We start from the raw sequence: 26,604 nt of genomic DNA on the forward strand, positions 1-26,604 counted from the left end.
TTTTGTCCTGATCAGTTATTGATTGCCAAGTTTCCACAAGACAAAACTGATTGATTTGATTTGATAAAAAAACCCCGGCTAATTGAGTAAAATGTCACCAATTGGATGAATCTGTAAGACAGGAAGTTACAACATATCTGTGACTGACTGGTTCCTTAAAGTAAAACCAATAAAATCTGAGTTTGTTAACCCCGAGATGAGAAAAACTGGTTTTCTGTTCCAGAAAGACCATTAAAGCCAACTCTGAGTCAGTTGCCATGGTAACAGATTCTCTGACCCTCCCCGCCTGCTGCACCTGAACCAAGTGACTGATACTCTGACTCATAAAGTAAAATCTGTCAAAGCTCAGAGGAGAGAAGTAATCTGCAGGTGTTTATGTTTGTAGAAAACTTAAATCCCAGACTGATGTTAGTTTGCTGCTTTGTTTACAGTCATTCAGTCGTCAATATATCAGGATGGAGGCAGTGATGATGTCACAGGATCAAATCTGTAGCCTCCATCTTCACCCTGTGTACAGTGATGACATCAGCCTGTCCGTTTACTGCATCTTACACACTGATCAATCATCTCTTATTATAATCTGTGTTTAATCATTTTTATCCAGTAATGGTAATGCTATGGGTAACTAATATCAGGCCCATCAGCAGGCTGAGTGTGTTTAGATCTTTAGTTTGTGTTTCCGTATGTTTTGTCTCAAACATAAGGGTTAGGGTTAGATTTCACATGTAAAATTAGGATTGCATTGTACGTGAACGATGACAAAGGCCTGTTGTATTCTATTCTGTTTTTAAGCTGGGTAAATCATGACAGCAGTTTGGGATGACCAGTTCATCCCAAACCAGCTTGATGGGGTTTAAGTCTGGAGACTGTGCTGGACACTCCATGTTTACAAGCTCACCATCTTGTTCTTTTTTCCTGAGGTAGTTTTGGCACAGCCTGGTCTTGTGTTTTAGGTCATTATCTTGCTGTAGGATGAACCCCTGACCAACTAGGTGCATACCAGAGGGTACTGCATGGCACTGCAGAATGCCGTGGTAGCTGTTTAGGTTCAAGGTGCCTCTCACTCTGTACAAGTCACTGACCCTGGATCAGCAAACAGCCCGAGACCATCACACTTCCTCCTCCATGTTTGACAGTCGATGCCACACACTGTGGAACCATCTTCTCCATGGCGTAGAAAGATCCTGTGTGATGAACCAAGGAGTTCAAATGTTGATTCCTCCATAATACCTTCTTCCTGTTGTCCTGTGAGCCGCCTATCAAGCTGTTAACTCTCCGAAACCTGGCCTGTGATTCAGTTGTGCCTCTGGGTCTGCTAGACCTCTTCCTGTCAGTTTGTTTCTGAGTGCGAAGGAAACCGTGCTCACTGACACCTTGACTTTCTTTGCAATTTCTCTGTCGGACAGACCTACATTTTTATGATGGTCTGTTGTCTTCCATCGTTAATCGCCTTTTTCTCGTTATTTCTGTAGCAACACACTACTTTCTGCACTACAATACCGTCCAGCTGATGCTCACGAGGGTATGGTGTGGTGTGGTGTTCCAACACTGCTTTAATGCAGACAGAGGGGGAAGTAATCCAGAAAAGTTGGAACACCTTTCAAAGGTTTGGCCTTTTGTATAATTCTGAAATGTACATTATTTTCCAGTTTTGGATAACCTTACCTTTTTTAACCTCTGTCAGTTCACCACTCACCTTTTTACCATTTCAAGCTGTTCATTGGAATTGAACAACTTGAAATATGTTTTAAAGATAAACGTCACGGTCAGCGCTGACACGCGCTCCTCTGCAGCCACCTGATCACAGCTGATTTCTTTAACGTGTTTCACATAAACAGGATGTGAGTCAGTCACGTGGTTCTGACCCGCGACATCTCCGAGATGAATGCTGGAGATCATCATCGCTGCTGTTGGAGGAAGCGGAGTCTTTACTCCGCCCCCTTACCTGTGAGGCTCACTCATTGGCTGAAATTGTGTAAGGCGCTCCAGAGACGTTTTATTGATTACCTCCTGTGTGACGTCAGAGCCCTTGGGTCGTTAGGGTTGTGTGTGTCACTCACAGGTGCTCAAGAGCACTCTGGCACGGACTCCTGCGCGCGCATGTGATGGCGCGGGGAGCCCGCTGGACGGCGCTGCAGCACCTGAACAGGAAGCAGCGGCTCTGAAACCCGAGCCTCCTCAGGCTCCTGCTCCCCCCACCCCCCCGCTCCTCCAGGCGAAGCGCGCGCTGCCAGAGCAGGCGGAGTCGGAAACGCGCATGCTCGTCGGTCCGTCCGTCTGCAGCTCCGCGGCTCATCTCGCTCCTCTCTCGGCCACTTCTGCTCCTTCGGCCCGCAGCGAAGCGGGGGATCTTCGGCCTGTGGACCGGCAGATCCGGCGGGCGGCTCGGCGGGGACAGACGCAGCTCGGCTCGGCGCGTGTCGGCGGTGAAAACCCGGACGGAGGCCCGCAGTGTGCGCGGAGCCTCCCGCAGGCCTCCGGCCCCACTCCCGCTTTTCTCCCGGAAAATGGACGGCTTCGCCGGCAGTTTGGGTGAGTCCGGCCGCCGCGCAAGCCCCGAGCGGCGCCCTCTCTCCTGTCCGCGCTGCCGCGGGGTGGCGGAAGCCGCACGCGCCTGTGGCGGCTTTACACGTGTCACTGGTGTATTTATCAGAGAGTATGCACCGCCCCTCCGGCATCTGCAGGGCCACAAAACCAACGGCCTCCTCTGAAGGAGGCTCTGCAGAACCGGACCTCCTGCAGGAGACCTCCGGAGGGGGGGTGAGAGCCAAGACGGGCTCAGAAATGTACATTCGGCTTTGTTTCAACCGCAGGGCCGCAAACCACAATTTAGACACCGCACTGTGTGTGTGTGTGTACACACACACGCGTGGACTCTGATCTGCGGAACAAAGACTCAGGAAATGACTTATTGATTCACTCCTCACACCTCGGTGTGTGTGCGCGCGCGCGCGCGTGTTAGAGTTACATACATTTAAGCTCAGCTGTTCAGATTTACTCAGGAAATGAAGTTTAGTGTTTCTTTATTAACATTAAAAACAGTGGAGTTGAACCTTTCAGGGTTTCTTATTTGTTCATGTAACCATGTGTGAGGACGGGGTCCCGTCCACATGCACTGCAGGTTTGGGCGCCATTATTGGTCTTACTCGCTCCTCCTGGGCTCCGTGGGTGCTGGGAGCAGGTCCTGCTGGGTCTGTGTTTCTCTCTCAGTCCAGTCATAGGCCATCTTCCTGCCGTGGCGCTTTCCTGCCTCAGGAAGCTGAAGGAAGGTCAGGAGGATGTGTGCTTCAGTGCAAACACGAAGGCGTCTGCGTTTTGTTGAACATGGCTCTGAAATCCTGAGCACAATTATTTAGTGTGATTGTGAAAGAATAACAGAGAACTTGGCTCAGAGCTCAAAGCTGCTTTCTGCAGAAGTGCTGTGAGGCGCACCTCTGCTAGGGGCAAAAGGAGCGCCAAACCACCGCCGAGCCCCACGCTTTGAGCACGCTCAGACTGGCTGAGTGTTTCAATAAGAACCATCTTCAAGTTCAGGTTTGAAGGAAGCGCGATGAAACGATGCGTCTGGTTTAAGTTCATTTTGAAGTGTGTGTCGTGGTGCTGGTGCGAAGGGTGAGCTTTGCTCTCCGTGTCTGGTGTTTTCTGTCATGTGATCGCACTGTGCTGTAGTTTCCTGGTGAACATCAGTTTCTACCTGCTGCATTGAGGTGGTAAAGTTCATTATTACACTTTTGTTCGATCATCTCAGAGGACGATCGCGCACTGACCTCCGCGCTGCTCCATATTTCTTCTCTAACATTAGAGAAGAAATACATTTGTTTCAGAAGCTTTTTCTTTGAGCTCATGTCCAAACCAAACGCGCCCTCTCTGTGCTCGCTCCAGGAGGTTGACCATCCTGCACTCGACCTGGAGCTGATCTGTTTATTTGAAGATGGATGAAGAACCTCGTGATCATAACCTGAAGCGTACAGGTGTTTCCCCAAAAGTTCATTCTGTTCATCTGCACAATGACTGAAACCAGCACCACTGAATGAATGGGCTGGGAGGTCAATTTATGATCATTAGTATGCAATATGCTCTTCCTTCAGTGGTGCTGGTTTCAGTCTTTGTGCAAATGTCCTGTTTATAAGGTTGGGGAAGCTTGCAGTAGGCTGAGACTGAAGGAGTCACCTGATGATGACGAAACGTTTCTCCCACTGAGAACGTCCAGATGAACAGAATCAACTTTTGGGGAAACACCTGTACGCTTCAGGTTATGATCACGAGGCTCTTCGTCCATCTTCAAATAAACAGATCAGCTGAGTTCGACTGCCCCCCTCCAGGTGGAGCGCAGGGCGGTCAGCCTCCTGGAGCAAGCGCAGAGAGTGCGCGTTTGGTTTCGACATGAGTAGTAGTCTCTTTTTTTCTTTGCACAGTCGAGGAGCGTATCAGGTCACATTTCACTGCGTGTTATACCTGTATAACCATGCACGTGACAAATAAAGAATCTTGGATCTTGATTGTATATACACAAGTCTGAGGTCATGGAGCTTTGGGGGGGGGGGTCCTAGAACAGAAGCGTCAGTGTTGATTGGCTGAATCCCAACCCTAACGTGGCTGAAATGGTCCTCACAGACGTAGATTTTCTGCTTCATTGGAATCCCAAACACGTTCGACCTCCATTTTTCCCACAATGGGTCAGTGTGTTGTTGCTTGGCGTGTCATTCAACGTGCTGCTTTTGCATTGGTGGCTAAGTAGATGAGGCTGGAACTAGGGCTGCTCGATTATGGCAAACATGATAATCACGATTATTTTCACTGAAATTGAGATCTCGATTATTTGACGATATTTATTTAACAATGTGTTGAATAATGACTTTAAAGATTGTCAAAAAATAATATAAAATAGTGCAAATACTGATAACAGTGGAAATGTTTGCAATATAAAAATAAATGAAAAATGTAAACATCTGTGTTTAGTGAACTTTGCAGTGTTGCTCTGTGGTGCAGCTACGACACCGTAGCAAAGTTTACACACTGTGTCTACTTGATCCACGTCTGACTCCGTGAACCCATAATGTTTCCACACCACTGAAGTTTTTTTTTACCTCTTTTCAACCAACGGCAGTCACTCTCCTCTCCAAATAACTTCTGCTTAGCTTTCCGAGCTTCCCTCGGTCCTCTTAATCAGCGGTCCCCAACCCCCGGGCCTCGGACCGGTACCGGTCCGTGAGTCGTTTGGTACCGGGCCGCGAGAGTTGAGGCTCAGGTGTGAAATGTATAGTTTTCAGGGTTTTTATTGGTTTTCAGCGTTATTTTGTTATCGTTTTTATCATTTACTCGGTTTTCCTGGGTCTTTTCACGTGTGTTATGAATAAATTTTCTTTTTTTCGGTACCGGTACTAGTTTTATTTTGTTGTATTTATCCGCGACACCTTAAAGGCCGGTCCATGAAAATATTGTCGGGCATAAACCGGTCCGTGGCGCAAAAAAGGTTGGAGACCGCTGCTCTTAATTGTTGTGACATGTGTTCGAAATGCAGAGAGGTGCGCTCGATTTGCCACACGGAGCAGCACGAGAGTAAAGCACTAGGGAGGGGCTAATAATCGGCTCAGTCATTTTTAATGATCGTTGAAAGCCCAGATCGTAATCGAGATTAAAATTCGATTAATTGAGCAGCCCTAGCTGGAACAGCAATCATGGTGAGATGGTCGACCTGAATTCACAAATCTGACTTTTCTCCCGCCGAAGCTTCGCTCGCGGGTTTTTACAGCGGCCGCCTGCGAGCAGCTCTCCTGCCCCAGTCGCCATTTAAACTGGATCCAAACCTTCCTGTTTGCTTTGTGTTCACTTCCTGCTTCCGTGTCTCTGTAGATGACAGTATGTCCGGCGCCAGTGTATCGGACGTCAACGACCGTCTGTCCTCTCTTGAGCTTCGTGTCCAGCAGCAGGAGGACGAGCTGACAGTGATGAAAGCGGCGCTCGCCGACGTCCTTCGTCGCCTTGCTGCCTCTGAAGACTCGGCGGCCTCTGCGAGCAAGAAGCAGCACGGTGGGAAGGGTGAGTGTGTTTGTTAAAACTGTATGTGTGGAGATGTGAAATTAGCCCGTAAGACTTTTTAATCTGCAGTCTTGTGTCGTGTCCTGCCCCTGCAGGTGGAGCTGCACTGCGTGAAGCCTACTCCATGTCCTGCATCGCCAACGGAGGCACATCCGCACGTAAGAGAGACTCCACCTCCGTCACCAGGAAGGAGACTGTGTCGTCTGCCGCCAAGAGGTAAAAACGCTGCAACACGTGCAAGCGGATGCCAGGAACACAGATTTATGTCAGGTCACACCTAGGGATGGGTATCGTTTAGGTTTTATCCGATACCGGTGCCAAACCGGTACTTTTGAAACGGTGCCGGTGCTTAAACGGTGCTCAAACCGGTGCTTAAAGAATGGAGAACACAAAATTGGTCCAAAAACCTCTCATGTTCAGCTGTTTTTTTTTGTAAAAAGATAACAATGTTAGCCTTTTCTGCAGCTATGGGGCATATATGGCATCACTCTTGGCTGGAAGCAGTGCTTAAACAATGGAAAAAACACAAACTTTGTCCAAAAACCTCTCATGTTTAGCTGTTTCCCTCTTTTTCTTTGGTCATTTTAGCCTTTTTGGCCAGGGTGAAGGGAGCATCTGCCATCAAACAAGAAGACAGCTGCATGTAGCTACGATGGTGTTTGCTAGTTCACCTTACGTGCATTAATGTAATAACGTGGTTAGCCTACTCAACGTAAATTACACAGGAACAACATTAAGCTACTCACGCAGAGAAGAACGGCTGCTGCTGCATCATCATCCTCATCATTTCTGCTACACTGGCAGGGCTAGGGGCCAGGACTCTCCTCTTCGGGTTTTTGGGGGATGTTGCTAACTCCAGGTCGATAACAGGCACCACACCCGCAGTAGATGCGCTCGGTGTGAGGTCTCGCAGCAAGCTACCAAATACGGCGCATTTCTCGGCTTTTAAAAAAACGCTATGCGTCGCCAGGTGTTTCATCAGATTTGAGGTGTTACCTCCTTTGACAGTATCACAGTATCAGCTTAAAGCACTTGTTGCAGGCTGCTGAGTTTGCATCTTTTGCTGTGAAGTACAGCCAGACTTTGACCGCTTCGCCTTGGGCATTTTTAATCTGTAGCTCTGCTCTAAAAGAACGTACGTACCTGGGCCCGCCTACTATCCTTGGAAAGGTAAAATGATTGGCTAGAATCCAAATTGTGTGACATCTCAGGGAAAAAAAGCACTGAAATGTGCGCTGCTTTTCGGTCTGGTTACTACCGTTTATATCAGAATCTGTGCCATTATGGCCTAACCTTAACCCTAACCGGTACCCATCTCTAGTCACACCACAGTTTATGACGTGACCTGTATGCTTGCTCCAGAGCGCCCGCTCACCTGAAGGTACCTGAAGACTTGCTCATAGATCGAGTCAGTGAGCAGCTGCAGACAAACAATAGAACCAGATTAGAACCTCAATAGAATGCCTGTTTGATCTGTCATCAGTTGAACTACAACAGAACCGTAGTGGAACCAGCAGAACCTCAGCAGGCTGTTTCTCATGCTACTGGTTTTTCCACAGTGGTGCAGACAAGAAGGATGGTCAGCGTTCTCAGATGGCGGAGATCCAGGAACACGAGGAGATCGCTCACCATACAAACCCATCCCCCGTCCCCTTTTCCCCCAACCCACCCCCAACCACTCCCACTCCCCAGATGCAACAGAGACCACCTGTTTCCTCTGAGAGCAGTAAAGGCCACGCCCCTCCTAAAAGGTTTCATTTTGTGATTTGTCGGTTTGGCTTCACTGCCCGCTTGTGACGTCACTGTTCCGATGTCACTCTGTCCGTAGCTACTAACCCTGCCTCCCGGGACACACCGTCCTGCTCTGCTCCACCTACACTCGAATCACCTGACCAGCATGGACAGGTGTTGCTGATCAGCTGATTTGACGTTTATGCTAATAAGTAGGGCTGTTCGATGAAAACGTCTATCATTTCATATTACGCTATCGTTTGTTTCGAGGTGTCGCAAAATCAACTGTTTACGGTTTATCTTTTCATGGTTTTGTTTTTCACTGTAGAATTTCTTAAAGTTCTCTCGTTCTCTTATATTTCATATAACCACACTACGGACAGACAAGCGACTGTTTTTATGCTTTGTCGTTACAACAACGGTAAAACCATCGCGTGGCTCCGCCGTCCGCTTGTTTATTTTCCACGTAAACCTTTCACAATAAAGCTGAAGATCCTGTTGAGATTTTTTAAAATAAACTGAATTACGTGAAATAGTATGCAGAGTGTTTTCGGACAAGAAGCTAAAAAGAGCCGTCAGGCGCTAAAAAATAAACCTTAGAACACGCCGTGTAATAAATACAAAGAAAATTGTGGCCGTTTCAACTTATGTAACTCTGGACTCCAGGCACACGACACATAGCTGAAAACACTTCACGCAAGTTGAGTTGCCCGAGATTCACAGAATTTACAGAAAATGTAAAAATTTTGTGATACATATCGTTGTCGGGACGATAGATGTCTTATGTTGAGATATGAGATTCTGGTCATATCACACATCCGTACTAATAAGCAGGTAGAAAAAAGTCACGATGAGTTTAAGTTTGCTTTTTATGTTTAAATGGTAGAAAAGTTTTCTGTCTGAGTGCAGATCAGGAACTTAAACCCAGAGACCCTCGGTGCTCTGTGGGATCTTTCAGGTGATGCTAGTTTCCAGAGATCTGATTGGTCAGTAGGTGTTCATTTTGTATCTGTTGCTTTCTAATCTCAAAGTGTTCACAAAGCTTTATTCATAACCACAAAGCCTGCTTCTTAGTACTGACCTTTGATCTCTGACGTGGTAAGGACTGTGTGTCTTTCGGAGCAGTGACCTTTGACTCTGCCTGGCTCCTCTTTTATCTCTGCTGCTTGTTTTAATATGATTACTAACGTGATCTCATCCCAGCTTTATCCCAGGACCTCCTCTTTTCAACTCCTCCTCCTCCTCCTGCAGGCCTCATGCAGCCTGGGTCTTGAGTTTCTGATGTATCCCAGCTCTAACCTCTCTGCGAGTTGTATGTTTGACTTTGTCCCTCTGGCTCTTTGGAGGAGGAGGTGTTTGGTCTCTGACGACTGATCGGTCTGGATCGCCGTCTCATAGAAATTCATTGAAAACACTAAAACATCAAATGAGAAACTTCAAAAGTTAAATTTAAAATCCAGGAAAATAAAACCTCAGATCTACAAACGACTCAGAGATTCTTCCTCCTCCTCCTGCTTACACGCTGAACCCCGATTAGTGCTGCAATACTCACTGTGTGCGTGTGTGTTCAGGGGCCCCAGCGTGAAGCGGTCCTCAGGGATGGAGCGCTCTCAGAGCAGCACCTGGGACACTTCAGATGAAAACAGGAACAAACTGGTGAAAGCTGCGTCCACCTCCAAACTGCTGGCCAAGGTGGTGAAGAACACCGAGAGGTACAGACGCATAGCGCACGTGCAGTACACACAAAGCATGCGCGCGGTACAGACGTTGTTTTGTGGACTGTCAGGCCTTCGTGTGTTTATATTGACAAACTGATGGTGAGACTTTGTTTTCTTTCAGGCACAGAGATCCTGTCATGAGCCAAGGTAAACACCACACATCTTCATCATCATCATCATCGTGTGTAGAAATGGACAGAAAGCCTCGGAGACGTTTCAAAGCGTTCTTGTCTTCGAGGCCGTGCTGCTGCTCTTTGTGTTGTCTGTTGTTGGTGTTTCTCAGTGATCGTGTCTTTGTCTCAAACCAGCCAAAATCTCGACTCGAGAGAAAAACAGCCAAGCTGGTAAGTCGTAACGATCTGTCGGAGCAAGCTAACGGTCTAACGTGCTAGCGGCTGCTGTATGAGCGCTCCCTGTTTCTGCACCAATCACAGCTCTCTCTCTTGCTCTCTCACACTCTGCTTGATGCTGCCAGTCTCGCTCGCACACCTGCTCTTACTCCTTCAGACTGTTCAGGTGATATCATACCTGTGTTTGACTCCCTGACATCATTTACCCCCATATAAGGTGAAAAAGTAATAAAAGAAATTTATTCACACTCCCAATCAGACAAATCACCCACCGTGCGCACACACAAACGCGTGCCCGAGCTGCCTCACCTGCACAGCTTTAAAGCCTCAGTTTCTTCACCTGTCTTGCTTTTTTTTTTTTTCTTCTTAAATCAGCAGCACCTTTCAGATCTTGGCCTGTTTCACCTCTGCTAACAACTGTCACACCTGAAAGACAGAATATCTGTAACCAAATCTGCTTCAATGCCGATATTTATTTGCCAAATCAATAAAAACTAGACCCATTAGACTCTGACAGGATTAGCTTTGCAGTTTGGGATTTATGCTTTGGGGTTGGACTGCCGTGCTAGTCTGAGGAATGTCTGTCTAATGTTTCAGAGGGGAATGCTATTAAGATGTTCATGCGTGGTCGACCGATCACCATGTTCATCCCTTCAGACGTGGAGAACTACAACGACATTCGGACTGAACTTCCTCCAGAAAGACTGAAGCTGGCGTGGGTGTATCCTTCACCTGGGACAGGGGAGCGCTCTTACACTTAGCAGTGATAAATATTGGCCGCTTTGATAAAACAGGTGTTATGCAGTGAAACACTTTTCTGAAACTGATGTGTAAAAGCTCAGAGTGTTTAAATGCAGAATTCCAGGCCAAAATTCAGAGTATTGGAAGTTCAGGAGAGACCACAGGTGTGTCAGGTCAGTGTTATCTGTGTATATCAGTAAAACCAAAGTGTAAGCATCAGCAGGTCACGGCCTTCAGAGATCTTCATGCATCCCTCACCTGCTCTGTTGTGAATGTCACTACATCTCCAGCTGTTGTCCAGGTGTTTCCTTGACTTCGTGCAGGTACGGTTACCGGGGAAGAGACTGCAGAGCAAACATCTACCTCCTTCCAACCGGAGAGATCGTTTACTTCATTGCGTCGGTCGTGGTTCTGTTTAACTACGAGGAGCGGACTCAGAGACATTACCTCGGACACAACGAGTGCGTCAAATGGTGAGAAAGAGCTCCGTAGTACTTGCTGCTCTCCTATTGGCTGTTTGAGGCGACAGATAAGTGAGCTGCTCTTTTTTGTTTCTGTCAGCCTGGCCATCCATCCCGATAAAATCCGGATTGCCACGGGACAGCTCGCAGGAGTGGACAAAGTTGGACGGGTAAGAACACATACCACGTTTTTAAGGTCAACTTTCAGACAAAAGGAAAATATAAATATGAGTCGAAAACCGAGGCTAACAGGAGAGCTGCTGATGGATAGAACTTTTTAAATAAATGAATAAAAACAATTAAGACAAGGGTGCTGTCCCTCTCAGGCTCAAGTTCATGTCTGGGACAGCGTCAGTCTGGCCAAGCTCCACGTCATAGGTGAGGGAACGTTTGAACGAGGCGTCGGCTCCCTGGCTTTCTCCAAAGCTGTAAGTATCAGCCAGGTGCACCACGGGAGCTGTAGTTCTCACATACCTGCAGCTGTATGCATCATCAACCTTGCTGTGTCTCTCAGGATTATGGTCAGCACCTGAGTGTGATTGATGACAGTAACGACCACATGTTGACAGTCTGGGATTGGCAGAAGAAGTCAAAGATAGCAGAGATCAAGGTGAGCCCACGTTTTTGTTACTGCACCGGTTTTTACCGGTTCCAACGTGTTCTACCTGTGCTCAAATGCTGTGTTTTTGCAGACCACCAATGATGTGGTCCTGGTTGTGGAGTTCCACCCGACGGACCAAAACACCATCGTCACCTGCGGGAAGTCCCACATCTTTTTCTGGAGCTGGAATGGGAACGCGCTTGCTCGTAAACAGGGAATCTTTGGGGTGAGTTTCTGCAGTTTAACTGTAACAGTGCTCATCACTGATTAAACACTCATAGATTCACGATCGGCACCTGTGATTGACGAAAAAAAGACCCATCAAATCTGTTGCCAAATTGCGGCTTCAAGCTGTGCTGAGCTTTGATGGTGGGGAAGAAGACTGTGCACCGGGGGAGGTCGGTATTTAGCACCATATGGTTTAAATGGGACAGACTGACCCTGAGACGGGGGGACAGCAGCTGCTGTCCAAATAAAGTTTAGACTATTTGAAATAAAACCAAAATACAAACTTGCGCTTGGTGTACGTGCAAATACTAGAACGTGTCCAGTTTCGTGTACGAAGGCTTTTAGAACAATGAAAATAAAGATGTTTGCCTGATGCCTGCGCTATCAGCCACACCGATGGCGCTGGGTGTCATGGCACGCCGTCTCTTGGTTCTGCAATGTTTATCTAAGCGCTGCGTTTGACACTGTGGATCACTGTATTTTGTTGGATAGGCTGGAAAATTTTATTGGAGTCACAGGAAATGTTTTATCATGGCTGAGATCCTACCTGTCTGGGAGATCTCAGACTGTTAGTTCTCTCTGAGACCTGTGCAGTGAGCCATGGGGTGCCTCAGGGCGCCGCACTTGGACCATTGCCATTTTCTCTGTGTCTGCTGCCTCTTGGTGTTCTTTTAATGTAACCTTTCATTGTTACGCATTGTTACCTGCAGCTTTATGTGAAACTTGGGTGTGTGGTTCGACATGGTGCTCTCCTTCGAGTCTCATGTAAAAGAGATAACAAAGACTTTTATCATTTAAGGAACATAGCCAAAATCAGACAAGTTTGATCAAGCGACACTGCAGAGGTTCTTCTCCATGCATTTGTGTCTTCATGTATCGATTATTGTAACGCTCTCCTTTCTGGGCTACCAAAGAAAAGTTTTAGAGGTTTACAGATGGTGCAAAATGCAGCTGCTCGCATTTTAACGAAAACTGTACCCCTGTACTGAGATCTCTTCATTGGCTACCTTGTCAGGTTCGAGCAGATTTTAAGGTCCTGCTGCTCACCTACAAGGCTTTAAATGGTGTGGCACCTTCATACCTCCCCGACCTTTTACACCTTTACGTTCCATCCCCTGCTCTCCGATCTCAGGACTCTGGCCTTCTAAAGGTTGCTAGGGCCAGGAAAAAACAATTGGAGAGCGTGCGTTTTCTTTTCGTGCCCCGTTTCTGTGGAACAACCTCCCTCAAGATATTAGGCAGGCTGCTCTGAAGACCCACTTGTTCACCCTTTCCTACATGTCTTAATTCTGTGCCATTTAGTTTTTAAATTCTTATCTTTTTAACTTTAATTGCTATGTGTCGATTTATCTATCTTTTTATTTTCAAATAGCTGTACAACACTTTGATTGAAAGCTCTTTATAAATAAAGTTATTATTACTATTATTATTATTACCAACACAAATGGTAAATGGCCTGTATTTGTTTTACGCGCTTTACTTGGTCCTAAGGACCCCAAAGCGCTTTACACATCCAGTCATCCATCATTCACACACTGGTGATGGCAGCTACATTGTAGCCACAGCCACCCTGGGGCGCACTGACAGAGGCAAGGCTGCCGGACACTGGCGCCACCGGGCCCTCTGACCACCACCAGTAGGCAACGGGTGAAGTGTCTCGCCCAAGGACACAACGGGGCCGGGGCTCGAACCGGCAACCTTCCGATTACAAGACGATGTTGAGCCACGATCGCCCCAATAAACAATAAACGGTGGGTACAGGTGATCTGAATGGACAGCAAGCAGTGGTTTCATACCTGTTGGTCTCTGATCTCAAACTGAAGCTGCACTAAAAGTGTTTCGTTTTTTGTTCCAGTAAGAAGTCTTCAGCTGTCTGTGGTTACACAGACGCAGAGAGGCTGAAGGAGCTCCGAGCTGATTAGAGGCGGGGTTTGTGCAGTGACGCCCAGCAGGGGCTGAAAACACTGCAGTTTAAGCAGCGATGGTTGTTCGGCGTGGTTGTGCCAGTTTGGATTCAGAAGTCTCTGTGACCTCACTAATTCACTTCTTTGGCCATAACTTAAGATTTTATTTTCCAGCGATGGCAAAATGTCACACGCGCCTCACTCGATGGATAAAATACAACAGTTGTCATTGCAGAGGTTAAAGGTTAATCTGGAGCGTGATAGAGGGAAACTGTAAGCAGCGTGTAGTCAGAGGCATACAACCACGAGCTGAACGAGCTGTACGTGACGACAGGAAGTGAGTACGTGATTAAATGTTGGGATCTGGAGCAAAGACAGACGGACCTCCGGGTGTGAAAAGTCGGACCCCTGTTTCTCTGCTGGTTTCACTTACGGTGACGTAATCCCAGTGAGCTGATAAACAGACTCTGCAGCAGACGAAGTGAAAGGAGTCAAAAAAGTGATCATGGTGAACGCTTCCTCTGTTTGCTCTTAGAGGAAAAATCAGTAAAAATCTACAGGAGAACAGGAAGCTCCACCCGGCTGAGGACAGAAAGAAAACCCTTTATCACAGAATTAAACAGATGATATGAAGGTGGTATTTCTGCAGCAGATCCCCTGAAACAGCTGCTGAGTCCAGAAAACACAAAAGCATCTAGCCATGAAAACACAGCAGAAACATCGAGCTTATTAAACTTGCACCTACACACTTTTTACTTGATTTAAATCAAAGATTTTCCCAGCTTTTTGTCTTTAGAGGAAGCCCGGGTCCTTCTTTGAACTCACTCCAGCGCTCCTCTCCTGCTTTCTCCTGTTTTCTAGAAATACGAAAAGCCAAAGTTCATCCAGTGCCTGGCGTTTCTGAGTACCGGAGACATCGTCACTGGAGATTCTGGGGGAAGGCTGCTGATCTGGACCAGGAGCGCCACGGAGAACCCGGCCGGGAAGGGGCCTCGAGGTATCGGGTTGGGGTTGTTCACGGTGTTTTGCATAAAGATCGTGCAGGTGTGTGCCACGGGGCAGAGCAGAGAAACAAACAAGCCGAGGCGCTGTGAGGGAAACGACGTGCATATTTTCATCCTGAGTAAAACGCCATTCGCCTTGTTAATGAAATAAGCTCGGTCTGTTTAATGAGTTTGCATTGGTATCCGCCCTGAAGCGTTTCCCTGCACGAGACGGATCCCGACAGGTTTTACAGCTTCAGAGTTCGATGCTAAAGCAAACGACAGTCTCGCTGATTGTAAGGTCACAGAAAATGTCAGAGTGAAGAGTTTGATTTAAACCGACCAGAACCAGCAGCTCCAGAGTCCTGTAAGCAACCGACTACAGAAAAACCACAGAACAACAACAGGGTGTGTGTGTTGGCCCAGTTTCAGTAATGGTTTTTGTCATGTTGTTAAACTGGTTTTTAGAGACGTGATGCCAGGGATTAAACGATTTTCTACTGGAATTCTACTCCGAGCGCTTTTTTTCTGAGAAGGGGACAAAAGACAGTGAAAGTGGAGATGGATTTTTACCCCTCGGAGGCACGTTGGTGCATACAAGCAACAGGAAACTTGGTTTTTGGAGGAAATCTGCAGGAAGTGTTTTCATTATGATCTGCTGCCTCCTGCTGGTTGTTTTGTGAGCTGCTCTGTAAAAAGAGTGCAGGAACTAAACCTATTTAAAGCAGTTTGTTTTCATCTACATGAACGTTACACGTTGGTGCTTCCTGTAGGAACATCAGCAGCAACATACTTTCTGACTTCCTGTGTAAACATGAAGAACCAACATGTACCGCTTGCACTTCCGTGGGAGCAGTGAGGACATGGGGAAGTCCAGAAAAGTCCCTGAGCAGAAATCTGTGTCGGGACACCTTAAACATGATTGGACGAGACATCGCACATGATCAGAGTTTCAGATTAATAAATGTGGGAAAACATTTGAGGTGCGTGACGCGGTCACGGCTGAAACATAACTTTTCTGTTCATTCAGAGGTCACTTTTGTGCTTTGAACACTTAGTCACGTGACCCCCAGAGGACGTGTCACAGACGAACAATGCGTTTCTCAGATTTAGGAACAGCCACGTCCTGTTTCAACTTTCAGAGTTTAAAAAAAAAAAAATCCTTTAATCAAAGCTTAGTTTTTTGTTTGATAACTCACCTCTGTGTGTGTGTGTGTCTACGCAGCCTTTCGGATACTTCATCATGTCGATGGTCACGAGGGAAGTGTTTTCTGTATGTGTGAGATGAGGAGCGGCATGCTGCTGACTGGAGGAAAAAAAGACCAAAAAATCATCCTGTGGGACCACGAACTGCAACGTGACCGCGAGATCGAGGTCTCGCAGCACACACGCACACCTCAATGAAACTCAGCTGTGATGACATCATCTCGGCCGTCAATCTCCACAAATCTAAAGTGTCAGCCACGTGACTGAGGCTACGCGTTTGATCCCCACAGGTCCCAGATCAATACGGAACCATCAGAGCGGTGTCTGAGGGGAAGGGGGACGAGTTTCTGGTCGGGACGTCGCGTAACTTCATCCTGAGAGGAACTTTCAACGATGGCTTCCTGGTTGAGGTCCAGGTGAGTAAAACGCCTCCGGGAAGTGACGACAGACCAGGAGGTCACATGATCGCATGGCGTCACTGACCAGAAAACTTCAGTACCTCTGTGTTGTGACGTGTTCAGGGCCACACAGACGAGCTGTGGGGTTTGGCGGCTCACCCGTCCAAAGACCTGTTTCTGACATGCGCTCAGGACCGGCTCGTCTGCCTCTGGAACTCGAGCGATCACAGTCTGCTGTGGAGTCGCACGCTGGATGAAAAGGTGCGTGGTGACGGGGAGGCAATTTATTGATTATTTATCGATTGGTCATTGGTGATCGCATGTTTCTCCTCCTCAGGAACACGGACACTGTGCAGACTTCCATCCAAGTGGCGCTGTGGTCGCCATAGGAACACGATCAGGAAAGTCAGTACAGAGTTTTGTTTTGTTTTTTTCTACCTGAACTCAAAGATGCTTTCCTTGTATGTCTGACCTCTGACCTCTGGTCCCTGTCAGGTGGTACGTTCTGGATGCTGAAACCAACGACCTGGTGGGGATTCACACCGATGGGAACGAGCAGCTGTCAGTGATGCGCTTCTCCATTGGTGGGTGGAGCTACGTTGTTCACGGGCTGTGGCTGGAACACGCTGTGTGCCTCACAGATGTCTGGAGGTCGCCAGCTTTCGGCTGACCTCGGAGCGTCTTTATCTGTTCGCAAACAATGGGCAGCCCTCTTGGTGTGATATCATGTTACTGTGTAACGGCTTCCAGTAGTAAATAAATTTAAGAGATTTCTGAGAATGTAGGCTGTCATTGATGTGGTTGCTAGGTGACAAGAGCAGATGTTTGTGATGCTGTACAGAGCTCCACCTTGTATGCGGTGTCAGCCACAGGACGCAGCCCCTGAACATGGACACTCATTAAACTGAAGATCATAACGGTGTTATGAGAGAACTACAAATCTCAGCATGCACCTCTCTATCTCTCTCTGCAGATGGAAGCATGCTGGCTGTCGGATCTCACGATAACTTTATTTACCTTTACAACGTCTCTGAACAAGGACGCAAATACAGCCGATACGGGAAGTGCACGGTGAGTCTAAAAACCAATTGCAGCTTAGTGAACACCTGTCTGCCCCTGTTGCATCCGTTAGTTTGTTCAGTTTGCCCCAAAAAGTTAAATCTGTTCATCTGGACATTGTGTTTTCAGTGGGAGAAATATTGGTTCATCATGCAGGTGAATTACTTGGATAAGTAAAGAAACGTTTTGGTATCAGTTAACAAGCTTCGGGCGTTTTTCTCACTGATATTAGGCTGCTCGTCTTGGCAGAATTGGTAACGTTTGTTTTGGTTGCTTTCTTGGCACAGACCCAGCTTGTAAGCATAGTTTACAAATATTCTAGTGCTGAGGGCAGACTTTAGGAAGGCCGTTCCAGAAGCTTAATGTTAGCCTGCTTTGTCCAGAATCACTTCTGATGTGTGTTTGTGATCATTGTTCTGCTAGAACACACGGCTATGTCCAAGCTTCAACTTCATTTGAGGAAAAGTCGAAGAAGGTTGTCGTCCTTCTGTATTCCATCCACTTTGTGCAATGTACCAGAGCCATGGGCGTGGTACTTAGGGTTGGGCAATATGTAAAACTTTTACAAACGACAATCATCAGTCTAATAATCAACGATGGGCGATTGTAATCATGCACGGACTGATTTGCGCGTTTACAACACAGAAATTTTAACATTTTTAACCTGCTCAACCCATCTGGAGCGCAGAATGAACAAACTTTGGACAAACTACCCAAAATGCGAGACATTTCAGAGATTTTGACTGAGTCTGCGCTCCAGATGGGTTAATTGTTAATCGCGTTAGTCGTGATGACAGCGTGTTAACGCTAACATCGCTAAAAATAAATAAATAAATAAAGTCACCAATTTGGGATGAAAGAGGTAAACCTAAGAATGTAACCAAAGCGGTGTGCCACTTGTGCAGATGTAAAATGCGAGCAAAGTACTCAAACCGGACTAACTTGCATGAGGCTGTCCGTGTCCACCATCCGGCTGAGTATGCTAGGCTATCACCAGCTTCTGCAGCTCCATCAACAAGCTTTTGGGCGCTCTCTGAGGAGGGGGCATTTGCTCTCAAATGAAAGAGGGTGCTGTTAAAACAGCGCTATTATCATCTTTTTTTTCTTTTGACTGCTTCTATTCGCTCCATTATTATTATCAAATTTACTCATGGGCAAACGAATAAATCGCCAGTGCTGGGAAGGTTACTTTTAAAATGTATTCCACTACAGATTACATGCCCCAAAATGTATTTTGTAACGTATTCCGTTACGTTACTCAATGAGAGTAACGTAACGGAATACTTTGGATTACTTAATATATTATCATCTTTTTACAGCTACATGGATGTACTATTGCTGTGTGATTCATTACTATTACTGAAGGTTACTCTCCACACCAACTAGATGTTTAAATCTTAATATAAATGAGTAACAGTAGGTGGACATTAGGTAAAGCTGCACTTTTTGCAGTGTCTTAATACTTACAACTGGACTACACTGCCCATAAGGCTACATTCTTTAGGGCTATGCCTGTAACACTCTGCCTATTGCCTTCATATTAAATCATTTTTAAAAATATCTCTTTACGTCATTATGCGGGCTGCAAGTAGAGGTGACATGGGCCGCGAGATTGAGACACAGACATTACAGCCTCTTAATGCGTGTTTTGTTTGGGTTTCCACCGGTGTGGAATTACCAATAATAGAAAGACCATAGCCTAACATATGAAACAGGAAAAGACCGCCGTGTAATCCATTTATTTCTGCAAAGTAACTGTATTCTGAATACCACCTTTTTAAACGGTAACTGTAACGGGATACAGTTACTCATATTTTGTATTTTAAATGCATAACGCCGGTACATGTATTCCGTTACTCCCCAACACTGTAAATCGCCCATGTAATAACGTCGATGGGCTCAGCATATTGTCGATAGCCGATATGTTAGTCCAATCGCCCAACCCTAATGGTACTATGTGCTTGGCAGTTGGTTCAGATCTCTTAGGTTTGAAAGCCTCACCTCACCTCCAAACGTAACTTTAATGGTAGATGGTAATTTCACATGTGCAAGTTACCATGATAAGAGGCGAACCTGAGAGGAGAGGTCTCTGAAGCGGGATTTATGGTCCCGCAAACGTGTCCATCCATGTCCCACTCGGTTGGACAGAGAGGAGGAGAGGAGTCCTCCAAGATCCTAACCGTCCGTTCGACAAAGCGGATGACGTAAGCGACTGCCTAATGTTGATTGGTTGCAAGTGGGCCGCAAAAGAGCAGAGACCGACTGAACGGGAGAACTGCAGTAAAAACACTTCAAAGATAATAAAATGTAGCATGACAAGCACAGACAACAGTGACACTTTTCATTGTTTTTAACACTATGTTTCACTTTAACTCTTTGTGTGTCATAACTTTGCTCTCCTTTGCGGCTCATGGAGCAACAACAATACGAGCAAGAGTGGCCCTTGTGTTTGCTCTCCTTAACTACAAATTCCACTTTAGAAGATTGAATGTAGCTCCTCTGTGGGTTAAACTTGGAAACACTTGTGGTGGTGCTCAGGTGTGTTCATGAGTTACCTAAATGTTTCAACAGGGACATTCGAGCTACATCACCCACCTGGACTGGTCACCTGACAACAACTTCATCATGTCCAACTCTGGAGACTACGAGATCCTCTACTGTGAGTACCTTCTCATCATAGGCTCTGGCACTACAGTACTGTGTACTGTTATCACAGAGTACTGTAATACTGCAGTATTTTGTTGGTGTACAGTGACAGATGTCTGTTTTCAGGGGACGTTCCAAACGCTTGTAAATATATCAGAAATCGTTCAGAGTGTAAAGACATCGACTGGGCGACTTACACCTGCGTCCTGGGATATCATGTGTTTGGTCAGTACAATGGGAGAGTGTGTGTGTGTGTGTGTGTTAGGGTGTTTATTCTGAAGATGTTTATACTTCCCTGACTGTTGAATCAGGACAACTTTCTTTACTCTGAAATTCTGTCTGCCTGTCTCAGGTGTTTGGCCAGAGGGTTCAGATGGCACTGACATCAATGCTCTGATCAGGTCCCACAACAGGAAGGTGATCGCTCTGGCTGACGACTTCTGTAAAGTTCACCTGTTCGCCTACCCATGCTCCACCTTCAAGGTGACACACATAAAAACACACACTTGAAAATGCTAATCGTCAAACTGTATGTGTTTCCAAAAGCGTCTCTTTAAACGTTGCTGTGAGGACACATAAGCAGCTCCTCAAAACTTTAAACTGAAATGGTTTCAAAGGCTTACTTTATAAATGCGGACTGGAGGGTGTGTTCCAACTAGAGGAGGATCAAGCTCCTCAGCCTCCCTGGGAAAGTCTATGCCAGGGTGCTGGAAAGGCAAGACCGTCCGTTAGTCGAACCTCAAAGACAGGAGGAACAATGCGGTTTTCCTCGGTCCTGGTCGCGGAACACTGGACCAGCTCTTTATCCTCTCAAGGATACTCGAGGGTGCATTGGCGTTTCCCCAACCAGTCTACATGTGTTTTGTGGACTTGGAGAAGGCATTCGACCGTGTCCCTCGGAGTGTACTTCTGGAGTACTTCTGGAGTATGGGGTGTCTGGCCCATTGCTACAGGCCATTCAATCCTTATACAACGGTTGCAGGAGCTTGGTACACATAGGCAGCAATAAGTTGGAGTCGTTCCTGCTGGGTGATGGGCTCCGCCAGGGCTGCCGTTTGTCACCGATTCTGGTCATAATTTTTATGGACAGAATTTCTAGGCGTAGCCAAGTGGCGGAAGGCTTTCACTTGGGTGGCCTCAAAACCTCATCTCTGCTTTTCGCGGATGATGTGGTTCTGTTGGCTTCAACAGGTGATGGCCTCCAGCTCGCCTTGGAACGGTTCACAGCCAAGTGTGAAGCGGTGTGAATGAGTATCGGCACCTCCAAATCTGAGGCCATGGTTCTCAGACAGAAAAGGCTGGAGTGCCCACTCCGGGTCAGGGATGAGTTACTGCCCCGGAGTGGAGGAGTTTGAGTATCTCGAGGTCTTGTTCACGAGTGACGGGTGAAGGGAGCGGGAGATCGACAGACGGATTGGTGCAGTGGCTGCAGTCCGTCTTGGTGAAGAGAGAGCTGAGTATAAAAACGAAGCTCTCAATTTACTGATCTATGTCCCTACCCTCACCTATGGTCACGAGATCCGAGTAGTGACTGAAAGAACGAGATCGTGGATACAGTTGTTGGAAATGAGCTTCCTCCCAACGGTGGCTGGCCTCGCCCTTAGAGTGAGGAGTTAAGCAATTCGGGAGGGGCTCAGAGTAGAGCCGCTGCTCCTCCACATCAAAAGGAGCCAGTTGAGTTGGTTCGGGCATCTGACAAGGATGTCTCCTGGGCTTCTCTGCTTAGGCTGCTGCCCTGTGACCCGGCCCTCGGATAAGCGGAAGAAGATGGATGGATGGTTTCAAAGACTGAGATCTGAGTTGAGAGCAGCCATCTGATCAGAGATCCCAGGACCTCCCTCTCTTCTCCTCTAACTGTTCTGGTGGGACACCGAGTTGTTCCCAAGCCAGCCGAGAGGTTTAATCTGTTCAGTGTGTCCTCGGTTTGTTCTGACATCTGCTTCCAGTCAGACACAAACACCTCAACTAGCTGGCGCTCCAGAAGTGTCCTGCTGATTGGTCAATCAGCAGTCTTGAAGCTGCAGCTCCATCCATCCGCCACAACGATTATGCATGCTGCATAGCATGTAAACTCATTTTCTATAAAAGTAAACTTTATCTTGAAGTGGATCCTGAGAAACCTCTCGCAGGTAAAAGCACATGTGAACCCTCGTACACATTGGATATTAGATAATTGGGGTATGGTAAATGGACTGATTCTTGTATAGCTATATAGCTTTTCTACTCTCCCGGAGTACTCAAAGCCACATTCACACACATTCTCACAAGCACTTGCTCTACACTGACTGCTTTCTAACTACATTCACACACATATTCATGATGGATGCATCAGAGAGCTACTTGGGGGTAGTATCTTGCCCATGCAGACTGGGGAAGGCAGGGATCGAACAACTAACCTTCTGATCAGCAGCTGACCTGCTCCACCGGGTGGCTGTACCTGAGCTACAGCCACCCAGCTGTTCCTAATAAATTGCTGAGTGTTGATTAGAGGTAAAAGGGTTTGGGTGTGACTATTCTAAATGTCAGTGTCATCAGCTCTGTTAATAAAGTTTTTGTCTGCAGGCCCCCAGCCATAAGTACAGCGCCCACAGTAGTCATGTGACCAACGTGGCCTTCCTGTATGACGACAGTTACCTCATCTCGACGGGCGGGAAGGACACCAGCATAATGCAGTGGCGTTTGGTTGAGAAGTCTTCGCTGTCCCTCAATGACAGCATCATCTCTAACTCTACCCCCCGCCGAGTTGAGCCTGTATTCGCACCACCCCCTCCCACTGGAACCACCCACTCGCAGGAACCCAACCCTCCTCCGACAGCCAATGGGACTCAGGAACCCTCCCCTGAAACCCCGCCCCCTACACAATTAGTTCCACCCTCATCAGAGCTAACACCACCCTATTCTGAGTCAACCCCGCCTCCCTCAGACAGCACGGTGAGCCTGAAGGACAGTCTGGAGCCCAGTGATGACACGGCTACGCCCAGCGACGAGGGGCTGCCCCCTCTGACCCCGCCATCGTAGACTGTTTGTGTGTCTTTGTGGGGACCAGGCACACTTGTGCTCCGAGTGAGGATGGCTTTGCAAACGAAGAGATTCTGTTGGGTTTTATGATGCTTCAGTTCAGTTTAGGGTTATAGTTCAGCATGTTAATGGGACGGCTAATACGATAGAAACTTCCAGAGGATGTCATTGTCTCTGATTTACTTCAGAATAAACCTCCATTCTTCACACAGTCAGAAACCAGAGAAATGGGACAGTTCAAAAAGCTGCCTGAGAGTCTGATTTTAGTTTTCTTCAGCCTCGCAGTGGTTAGTGATAAATAATCTGAACATCCATGATTCACAGGAGCTACTCACAGTGGGTTCAGCTGCTTTAAATGTGAACAATCACTGAGTTCTAATAATAGTAATTAATTCTAATCAATAATAATAAGAATCCCCACAAGAAGTACAAATGTCTGAAACCTGCAGATCACGCGATCTCAGCAATAAGAAGACCTCAAGGTCACAGTTAAACATCTGGAAGGTCACATTAGAAGAAGCGAAGGGAGGGGGAGCGTTTTCCGAACACACACACCTGTGTTTCAGGAACAGGAAGTGTTGTGGGGGTGGGGAGAATCTGAGAGTCTTAAAACTTTCCTGATTTTTTTTTTTTTCAAAATGTATTTAGACCCCCAAAATAATCCTGTTTTTGTCTTTTAAACAATGTAAATGATTATTGGTGGATTTTTTTTAGAAAGGGTTAAACATATTTTTCAGAATAAAAGCTTTAAGGAAGCAATGGCATGAAGCTTTTAATGTGAAACACGGGAAGTGTGAATTTGAATCCAAAAACATGGTGGTTTCAGATTAAAATCAAAGATGACATGTCTGAGCCTCAGACATGTGAGCTTGTTTCCAGAGTAGTCATGTAAATAGGAAGTAATCTGGTTGTAAACAGGAAGTAATCAGAATGTGAAATGTGGAACGTGAAGTCAACCTCCAGAGTAAAACTGTGAATGTTTTTATTGATCTGACGGCCGGTGATCAGAGACGTGTCTCCTTCTGAGGATCTGTTTGTATATACTGCAGATACCTGTGTATATTTCTGTTCACCATTAGGGGCAGCAGCTCCTCAGCGACACTGTAAAAGCACTCAGCCACACATCTCTCATCCAATCAGGTGACAGGAAATAATAGCTCCCCTCCTCTGATTACCTGGTTTCAGTGACTTTGACTGCTGGTGATGTTTTTGTCGCTTCTGGACCACATCTGTTAAATATTTTCTGAATGATGGCATGATGATGTCACTCCAGGGCCGTGGCCTTTCAGGTGGGTTAGGGGAGGGGTGGTGTTGGGTTGTTCATGTTGTTGCCTTTTTAATACCATGTTTTTACACTTGTCTCTGAAGGGCTTGTCCACAGTTCAGGAGCCCACCTGAATGGTCATGAAGGGGTGGGGCCATGATGGGGACTTTTGAGCGTTCATCAGAGACAGTGATGATGTTCATATGACTGTTTTTGAGCCAATCATGTTTTTTCTCATGCATTCCTGTCAGAGGACGGACTGTACTAAAGATTTGAACAAGAAATGCAAATAAATGTTTTAGAAACAGACATTTTTTTTTTGTGCACGTTGTCTGATGATGTCGGACTTTAGGTGCCGCAGTGTTTAATGTGTACGGTCACACAGCATTCGCAAGCATTTACAATAAAAACACCTAGTAACGTATGATTACATTGTAACCATGGTTCTCTAGGTGAGAGATTCTCCACTCTCTACATATTCTATAAGTGCAGGGATGTGGAGATTTATTTAAAACACATTGGCTTTCCCGACCACACCCCACAGTTATTGTATAACACAGCTGTGGTGCCTTGAAGTCACTTATTGTTTGATCGTGTCTCTGAGCAGCCTTAAATCTTGAGAGAGAGTTGTTGTGATAGAGCACAAGAGACAGACTATTTGTGCACTCCTTACATCTTCCAAATGTAATAGGTGACTCTTTTGGACACCTTGAGAGGAGATGGTGCAGCCTAATATTCCAACCACCACACTGCTTAAGAAAACAAACTATTTACAAATGTGTGTGTGTGTGTGTGTGTGTACATATGTGTATATATATATATATATATATTAGGGGTGCAACGATATTCGTATCGATATTGAACCGTTCGATACAGTGCTTTCGGTTCGGTACGCATATGTATCGAACAATACAAAATTTGTAATTTATTTCATCAACTTTCCTTCTGACGATGCTGTCTGTGTTGAGCGCTCAGTGAATCTGCGTTCGACTACTCCGCCTAGGCTGCACTGTCGAGCGCAGATCCACTGAGCGCTCAACACAGACAGCATGTCAGAAGGAAGAGCGCAGGGCAAGCTAGCGAGACAAAGTTAAGCTCTCCTTGCAACATGGCAATTTGAACCTCCCCCACCCTCATTCAAATCTGGCGTTTGGAATTATTTTGGTTTTAATGTGACGTATGACCCTGAAGGTAAGCGCGTCATGGACTAAAGTAAAACAGTATGTTGGAAGTGCCACGCAATGCTTAATTACATGGGTGGGAACTAGTGCGTTAGCGCAGTTAGCTCGTTAACGTGTTGGCCGTCTAGCCCCATGCACGGGGCGATCAGGGGTAGCTCGTTAACGGAGATTTGCCGTGTTGTGGCGTTAAGGTCATTTCAACGAGATTAACCTGAAAGCACTAGTCGGAACACAACGAATATGACTGCACATTTACATCATCCTAGTGCAAAGACAAGTGGAAGCAGACAAAAACAACAACAAGCACGCATGCTACAAACTTTACCCGAGTCATTTAGACAGCCGTTAGCACATGATTCTCCTTATGGGGACCTGATATGTTTAATATGCTGCTGAGAATATAGCCCAGAAGAAGCGTATAGTATAGCTTTTATTTTGGAAAGAGCCATTTCTCTGTAATAAACTCTCTTTTCCAAAGATGAGTGATTCCTCAATCAGATACAGGGCTCGCAATATCGCTAGCCCGACGTCCCGTCGGGCTATCGTAGGAAGGAAATATATATGTCAATGCTTTTGCATTCTTTCGGAAATGTAGCTGGGTAATTATGTCATTGGCATCGGTGAGCCACTGTCAATATGTGACATATTGAAATCGCGTTTGAATTTGCGCTTGATTTTTGCTTTCACTTTGCAATCGCGCGAACTGTGTATAGAGAGCGACAGCACTGATTGGTGAGTGACGATAATTTGCGCACCAATTCCTCTGACGTCGTCTTATCAATCGTTAGCTTACTATGCAAACATGACAAGTGAAATCTCCCGCAGCTTAAACATGTGAGAGGTTGATCGCGCAGAGAATCGCTGAGCGTTATGTGAGTGCCTGTGTAAAAGCAGCAGGATATATATTTTAGTTCTGCTGAGCCAAATAAGACAGGTCAGGGTGAAGAAGTGACAGCCAAAGAAAAGCTTACCACAAAACGGAAAAGTTATGACTAATCAGACTATAAGGCAAAAAGAAAGCGCAGCTTCATGGTTTCATGGACAAAATCATTTCTGTGGCTGCGATATGAGCTATA

General features: G+C 46.4%; 1 protein-coding gene across 3 annotated transcripts; it reads left to right on the forward strand.

The window, feature by feature from the left end:
* The first annotated feature begins 2,138 nt into the window (after positions 1-2,138).
* On the forward strand, positions 2,139-24,656 carry eml4 (EMAP like 4). 3 transcript variants are annotated; one of them, XM_084949361.1, is made up of 24 exons: positions 2,139-2,532; positions 5,854-6,039; positions 6,135-6,255; positions 7,599-7,790; positions 9,342-9,482; positions 9,610-9,635; positions 9,797-9,832; positions 10,436-10,559; positions 10,903-11,052; positions 11,141-11,210; positions 11,367-11,468; positions 11,555-11,650; positions 11,733-11,867; positions 14,635-14,770; positions 15,982-16,130; positions 16,253-16,378; positions 16,484-16,621; positions 16,698-16,765; positions 16,856-16,944; positions 17,334-17,431; positions 19,991-20,078; positions 20,192-20,290; positions 20,418-20,548; positions 22,628-24,656. In XM_084949361.1, exons 1-24 carry the CDS (start codon positions 2,508-2,510, stop codon positions 23,081-23,083), a joined length of 2,982 nt encoding a protein of 993 aa, XP_084805487.1. In that variant the 5' UTR covers positions 2,139-2,507; the 3' UTR covers positions 23,084-24,656. The 3 variants fall into 3 exon arrangements, with proteins under 3 accessions (XP_084805487.1, XP_084805488.1, XP_084805489.1); XM_084949362.1 differs by lacking the exon at positions 9,797-9,832; XM_084949363.1 differs by lacking the exon at positions 7,599-7,790 and having other exon boundaries at positions 2,142-2,532.
* The last annotated feature ends 1,948 nt before the right edge of the window (positions 24,657-26,604 follow it).

Source organism: Perissodus microlepis, chromosome 13 (genome assembly GCF_051167445.1).
Source record: "Perissodus microlepis isolate ML-2025 ecotype Zambia chromosome 13, ASM5116744v1, whole genome shotgun sequence".
NCBI classification, from domain to species: Eukaryota; Metazoa; Chordata; class Actinopteri; order Cichliformes; family Cichlidae; genus Perissodus; species Perissodus microlepis.

What these genes read in the sequence shown, in the direction of transcription:
- eml4 (XM_084949361.1), top strand. Translation starts at nt 2,508, where the DNA reads ATGGACGGCTTCGCCGGCAGTTTGG. An exon ending in AGACTGAAGCTGGCGTGGGT is followed by an intron (nt 10,560 to 10,902) that starts GTATCCTTCACC and finishes GACTTCGTGCAG; the next exon opens with GTACGGTTACCGGGGAAGAG. An exon ending in AGTGATGCGCTTCTCCATTG is followed by an intron (nt 16,945 to 17,333) that starts GTGGGTGGAGCT and finishes CTCTCTCTGCAG; the next exon opens with ATGGAAGCATGCTGGCTGTC.